This window comes from Orbicella franksi, chromosome 9 (assembly GCF_964199315.1).
Source record: "Orbicella franksi chromosome 9, jaOrbFran1.1, whole genome shotgun sequence".
Taxonomy (NCBI): Eukaryota; Metazoa; Cnidaria; class Anthozoa; order Scleractinia; family Merulinidae; genus Orbicella; species Orbicella franksi.
The window spans coordinates 17,507,154-17,514,394 of NC_138153.1; the positions used below are offsets into that span (position 1 = coordinate 17,507,154).

Below are 7,241 nucleotides of genomic sequence, written 5' to 3' on the forward strand. Positions count from 1 at the left end.
TTGTCTTGCCACAAAATGATTTCTTGCGTATTATATATTTCCTGCGTATTTCCTGCGTATATACTTCTTCGATCTTATTTATTTGTTGTCAAGCGTTTTGAACATGAGACTTTGGCTCGGAAGATTGTGCAAACACTTCCCACGTTTCGCCATTAAATAAATTTTTACTATGACTACTATTGAAGCGGTTTCTAAGGTTATAGGGTTATTGTATGCCCCTCTGGATCTCTCTCTCTCGCGCGCGTTATTTAAGGATTTAGGATAAGAGTCGAGACTCTAATTAGCTGTTGAGCACTGTCGTTATTTGAACTTGTTTAATTTCGTGCCTCAAAATCTGAGTAATATGGAAATTACTAGGTCATTCCCGAGTTGCTTTTTGCGTCTGTTTCACAAATGGTCCTTGTACAAAACTTTTCAAATGAAAATGTATTTTACACTGTAGTAGTGCCGTGCGTGATCAATGTAATTGCAGTCAAGCCTCCGGTTACGACCACCTCTAGTAAGCGACCACTTCTCCTCAGCGACTAGTTTTCCAAAATACCAACAGTTTCACAGTCAAATCACTATATTTGGAGCCTCTTGTAAGCGACCACCTCTCGTAAGCGACCGCGGCCACTTTTAGAGCTAAACCCTTGAAATTTTCTTTTGTTTTCAACCTCTTGTAAGCGATCGCTTGACAGATATTTAGAGTGTAAATTGGATAATAAGGTGTTGCAACATCATCGCATTCCTGGGTAGTACAAGAGACGAAAATTTGGAAGCACCGGATTTCTTCTCGAAATTGACTTTATTCAGGAATAAAACATTTAAAACATGGGGTAAGCCTCTGCAGCTACCATATGCTAACGAGGGAAAATTTTCCTCAATATGGTCAGAGATCTCGTAAGCGACCATCTAGGCTTGAAATTTTGGGTGGTCGCTTACGGGAGATTCGACTGTAACTCTTTATGACGAGGAAGCAGAAGGAAACTTAATAGAGAAAGCTTTTTGCACATGTAAATTTGTACATTTTCAGTTGTGCATGTAGATTAAACAAAATAATTAAAATGTTACGAAGCCCTCTATTCGATGTCAGTCTGCATTTGTTCTTATCCTATAGGTCTGGTGTTGGTGGCTTTGGCAGGACAAGTAACATTTGCTCAGAGTAAGCGACTCAATTTCATGTTATGTTATTCTACAACTGTGATATCTTTTGTATACATACATAAATCAAGTAGAGATATTTCTTCTTTCCGTATAATGAAATGCCCAGTGTGGAAAGCCCTGTTACCACTCTACCAGAAGGGCTAAGCTTTGTGGGTCACTGAGCAGGTTCTTGAAACGCTTAATACTTATATATATGTTTTTTTCTCGATATGATAGACTGTTCAACCGGGAGCGATTCATGGCTGGTTAATGCATCAGCATCTTACAGCACGACTATAACAAGCCCCGAGTATCCCATGGGTTATTCTGACAACATGGAATGTACATGGCAGGTTGAAATTGAAAACAAACTTTCAGGCTATGTACTGAAGGTGCTTTTCAATGACTTTGAGTTGCAACAAGATCAAGCCCTTTCATTGACTCGCTGTCCATTTGATAACTTAACTTTTTATGATGGAAAATCGGAGTCGTCTCTCTTTCTTGGATCATTCTGTGGTACAGTTCATCCTGAAGTTATTTATTCCACTGGAATTAACATGTTCATCAAGTTGCACACAGACAGCGAGATGACTTTCAGAGGGTTCAGCATCAGTGTTTCAGCGGTTAGAGAAGGTACTGAGTAATCACATGTACATTAAAACTATATTCTTGTTCAGTATTTTTTTTTATTAACGCTTCTGGTGTAGTAGAATGTCAGTACAAAAACCCCCTCCGTTGTCATTCTGTTTGATTTTGGGTAGGAACGGCTCCACGACAAATAATATTAGATGTATACCGAGCCGAACGCATTGTTGGAATATCAGTCCGAAGTCTTAATGTATGTACCGAAGTGCGCTAGGGGGCGGCGTGGCCAAGTGGTTAAGGCTCTGGATTTTTAATCCGGAGGTCCATGGTTTAAATCGTCTTCCCTGTTACTGGATAAATTAATTTGTGCACGGTGGCCTCGAATTCAACTTCCCCACGTCTTGTAAATGTCCGTCTAGTTGGGATTTGAACAAGTTTTCAGTTCTACTTTACGATATTTGTTCCTTGATTTATTGTATTGTCTCCATTGAACATAGCAGTGCTAAATGCCTTGACATTTTGAAGAGATTTTAATCTTTAAAAAGACCAAAGGCCCATATTCTCCCACTGAATGGGTATGGTCCCGGGCAAATTTGGATAAGGAAAGAATCACTGCGCAAAATGTTTAATATGTGTCTAAATGACCAGCAGCCGGCAACGTATGCCGGCCGGTCTGAGAATTTTTGACAGATTTAAGGAATCAAAGAAATCCAGCCAATTCAGACTATCTTAGGTCGATAAAGAACTGCTAAGTGGTTTAGAAGAGCTTTATAGATTGCAAGTCTAACACTTGGTTTACACGTGGCTCAGAGAAAGAGACCATGGTTTGTGACACTTAGATCTTTTTAAATCGACTGCCGGTCAAGATTTTCAAATCACAATGCCGGGCAGTCCGATGCTTTTTACAAATGTAAAGGGCCAGTGTCACGATAAAGCGCATGCGCGATCTTGATTGACACCAATTTTTTTAACCAATAGAAGGCGTAATATCACGAGCGCCACAAATTCGCCGCGGGTCAGCTTGGAGTTTCACTTACCTTTCGAAAATTTCTTTATCCACCAGCTTTTGACCTTTTGTTTGTAAAGAATAACCCTAACCCCCGAGAGGACTACAGGGCGAAAATAGGTTTCATCCCTAGCAGCTTCGAAACGCCATCGTGTTTCTCGACGGTATTCAACTCAAAACACAAAATATACCGTTTTTAAAAATCTTTCATAGCTGACTAAACAGTTCTTCAATACAGGCATTACTATTTTCACACGCCTCATAAGGTCGACGGAGAGGGATTTTTCCTACTAATATCAACTTTCAAAACTGTTCCGTCAGATAAAAACTGAGAAATTGCCGCACGTGCGCAGAAGGGTGTCAAATGCCCTAAAGGAATCGAAGAAACCCATCCAATAAAAATTACCTTATGTCGATTGAGAAGTGCGAAGCAATCCAGAAGAGCTTTATAGATCTCAAGTCTACCGCTTAGTTTATTCTGGGCTGCCGGTCACGGTTTTAAAATCACTGGATCCTAGCTAGGATCGAAATGAACTAAGTGTCACAAACTTGGTCTCGTTCTCTGAGCCCAGAATTGGATGGGTTCCTTCGATTCATTGAATTTTAGAAAAATATCAGACTGTCAGTCATTTTGTGGTTTGTAAATCTTGACCGGCTGCTGATCATTTAGCCACAGTGTTAAATATAAAATTCCCACAATATAATCATTGGATAACAAAGAAACCGTAGACTTCAATCGCGCGATTCTGATTAAGGGACAACTTAGCGTCAACTCAAATCTGAAGTTTTCAAAAACAAGAAGGGAACGAAAGTTGTAAAATGTATCGAGAAATATCGGAAGCTAACTGCTCGAGTCTTGTTATTGGCAACCTGAATGAACTTTAGTCGTGTTATTTAAGGTAGTTGTAATGATGTAATGTGCTTAACTATCAGAGTGATAGAATTCCCAATTTAATATGACGGACTCTGACAAAAAGAACTGGAATGACTTGATTTATGAGAGCATATTCAATTTAAAACTATAACTGACAAATTTGTCTCAAGCGCATTGTAAAAACCCATAATAATGTCACTTTAATTTTTTTTTTCTTACTTTTAGACGAGGCCGTTGGGATATGTCGTTACCCTTATAAAGATTATATTGACGTTGGATATAAGAGCACTGGAACAATTTTCTCCCCGGATTATCCCGTACCTTATCCAGATAATGCATTATGCGTCTGGGGATTGGAAGTTCCTTTTGATAAACGAATCCAGATAAAGTTTGTAGATTTTGAACTCAGAGGAAGTTCGATGAATGATGTTGACGATGATTGCAATTATAACATGGACCATGTTGGAATAGATTACGGTTCGCGGCCAGTCCAACAAAACACTTATTGTGGAAACCTGACGGCCTTTGATGTCTATTCGAGTTATGACCCTGATTTTCAAATTTATGTTAGTTTTCTTGCCGTCCCCATTGGCGTGCGAGGAAAAAGAGGTTTCAAAGCACATTTTGAAGCTGTCGAAGCGCCTGACTTGACACACACAGGTATTTGCACTGTCTTAATTACGTATTTAATTCTTTTATTTCTTAGTTTGTATAACTCTTCTGAATACCATATATGCCATCTTTTCCGAGCCAAAGGCGTGAGATTTTTAATCGGGATTGCCAGTATTTTCGAGGAGGGCCTGGTCATAACTGAACACGTTCGAAGATTTCCAAGAACGTTCTAAACATTTCCAAAGATGTCGTGCGAGGCGCGGTGGCCTCATGGTTAGTGCGCTCGTCTCCAGAACGAGTGCTCCGGGTTCGAGCCCTGGCCGGGGACATTGTGTTGTGTTCTTGGGCAAGACACTTTACTCTCACAGTACCTCTCTCCACCCAGGTGTATAAATGAGTACCGGCGAACTTAATGCTGGGGGTAACCCTGCAATGGACTAGCATCCCATCTAGGGGATAGTAGAAATACTTCTAGTGGCTTCATGCTACAAAAACTGGGATAAGCTCCGGCCTGGTGGGCCACTTGGCTCGTATGCAGACTTTACCTTTACCAGTCCTAGATGTCTTCCCCCCAAAACTAGCAAGTTCCCTTCTAATAGGGTCTGGGTAGGGTTTCACTAGCTCGCAGCTGAGAGTCGGCTTAAATTTGAACTGCCAGTTGAGAATGATTTTGTTCCTGAGATGTGCAAAATTGACTGAAAGCTTGGGGATCAAAATTTAACGGTGATAGCCATGAAATCATTTAAAATTTACCAGCATCCCATCCAAACCCCCCTCTAAAAGAGGGGAGGCTGGGGGCCGTCATTTACGCGAGCGATTCTCTTCTGTTCTGGTTGAAGTTTGAACATTTTTCGCCAGTGTGTCACACATCTATTTTGTCAGGGCAATTTTTAGTAACTTTTACTGTTAGTAGGTGTAATTTATAGGCGTGAGATCAAACTTTGTCGCCTAGGCTGATTTCCGTTTCGTAAACGGTCGATGCCATCATTGGTAACCAAGCTTTTTAGAATGGACGATGCCATATCTGCTTTAGTTTAGGCCTGGACAACGTAGAAACTGGTTATATAATTTGTTGATGGAGTAAAACGCACTCACCAAATGCTTAATTGTTCATATGCGCACTGGTTCGCTTGCGGCTAGCTTTTATTTGATGGTTGGGGCATCTCTGTCATTAATATTTGAAAACAGTCACGTTTTATAATTACATTTTGTGGAAATTTGGCGGATCAATCTGGTAGTGTAGTGGTTTAAGAGGGATGTTAGGAAACAGAGGTTCCGGGTTCGATACTGGGTGGTTACTAACAAATTCTCTTTTTTCTTTAATTTTAGTGGAGAAAAATTCGTTGATAGTCACAAAAATTTCTCAGGGTCGCGAAAATGGCATCAACCGTTTGCGAAACGGACCAGTGCGTCTCCTAGTAGGTGTGGCGAGTTATCTGGTATAGAATATTTCATTGCAGCTGTCAGTCGGTGTCAGTTCAGTCATCTATGGATAATCTAGTCGTATAGCTAAACTTCCGGTCTCGAACTGAGCACGCAAATCTTGTACATTTTCTCCTTGCTTAGCCAGATTACCTTTAACGATATTCTCTTGTACTTGTTTCCAGTTTTCGATGAGGAGTTGTGTCTCCCAGGAAACGCCAACAATCTAAACCTGAAGCTAAATGGTTCACACGGAACTCTGCAAAGCCCAATGGAAGATTACTTTTTTCTCCGGTGTGAATGGCTTATCACTGTACCAGAGGGAAAAGTTGTGGAACTCAGCTTTGAGAGATTTCAATTGCTTCCCCGCGAAAGGAAGGCATGTTATGGCAGTTCGCTGGAAGTTTATGATGGGAAGACCGAAGATTCGTTGGGAATTTACTGTGATATTGTAGTTCCAGAACCCATGAGGTCAAGCAGTCGGTACATGCGGGTTCGTTTCATATCAAGGAGTGGATACTTTAGGCTCTACCCGGGGTTTAAAGCCACATTCAACGCTGTGGATAAACCAAGTAAGATTAAAGTGTTTAAGAGTAGGTATAATTGACATTTATTCTTTAAAATTGAGGTGAGTAGTGGCAGAATATTTGCCGAGCCGCGAAGCAGTGAGGTAAATATTCTGCCGCTATTCGCCGAGATTGAAAAGAATAATAGTTTTAGTATATAAACACGAAGTGATCCCAACAACAAACGAAAAGAGACCCATTAAAAGTCGATTTCATTAACCTCATTAATGCGTGGAAAACTGGCGTGCAAACGGCATGAAGCATGCACCAACTGAACTATTTACAGAACTTTCAAACATGGCAAATCTAGATAAACTTCGAGAAAATCCTCGTTACAATCTAGCAGAATGGTCTTTCAACAGCATTCAAATCACTAATCTTAATCGAAAGTCTGTTTGCAAAACGGTTTTACTGTTCGATCAAAGTTTCTTTTTCACATAAAATGAAAATTGAAAGAACAGTTGGCGAAGGATCACCTGAAAATATGCTGTGTACACAGGACTTTGGTGAAAACTGAATGTTTTCTTGCATAACGGCGTAGAGGTGCTTCGTTGAATAGCACTGCATGCTTCTGCCAATGAGCCCTGTGGCATTCCTTTCTGTCAATTCCGGGCGCCCGCGGAGCGACTTGGCGGTCGGGTTTGCTTACTCTATTAATCATAACAATTACAATTTCCTTAAATGTGATTGGTGCATAAACTGGTGTATTTTGCTCTAATTAATCTGCAAAGTTGTAATCGGACAGTGTAATCGGACACTTAGCTGTAATCGGACACCTGTAATCGGACAGTTACATGAGCCAATCATTTTAAGTCCTCTCCACTAAATCCACCAATCACAGCATTGATTACAGTCACTATAGTAACCAATTCAAGAGACTGACTTTGTAAAATTGTGCAGGTTTAGTTTCCGATGACTTTTTTCTTAATTATGATGTTTAAAAATGACTGTTAAAAGCTATTTTTTTCAAATTGTGGGAAATTGTAATGGTTACGATTAATTGGTAACAGGACATCGTGTCGTCCAATTCAGTCCGTAATGACACTCCTGA

The 7,241-nt window shown here is 40.3% G+C and overlaps 1 protein-coding gene across 1 annotated transcript; it reads left to right on the plus strand.

The window, feature by feature from the left end:
- Positions 1-1,068: 1,068 nt before the first annotated feature.
- On the plus strand, positions 1,069-6,327 carry LOC145498515 (dorsal-ventral patterning tolloid-like protein 1). Its single transcript, XM_081478437.1, has 4 exons — positions 1,069-1,144; positions 1,363-1,758; positions 3,816-4,250; positions 5,810-6,327. Exons 1-4 carry the CDS (start codon positions 1,069-1,071, stop codon positions 6,229-6,231), a joined length of 1,329 nt encoding a protein of 442 aa, XP_081334563.1. The 3' UTR covers positions 6,232-6,327.
- Positions 6,328-7,241: the final 914 nt, after the last annotated feature.

Coding starts and splice junctions, on each gene's coding strand:
- LOC145498515 (XM_081478437.1), top strand. CDS start 1,069: ATGTCAGTCTGCATTTGTTCTTATCCTATAGGTCTGGTGTTGGTGGCT. Junction 1,145..1,362: donor ACAAGTAACATTTGCTCAGA/GTAAGCGACTCA, acceptor TCGATATGATAG/ACTGTTCAACCGGGAGCGAT. Junction 1,759..3,815: donor TGTTTCAGCGGTTAGAGAAG/GTACTGAGTAAT, acceptor TCTTACTTTTAG/ACGAGGCCGTTGGGATATGT.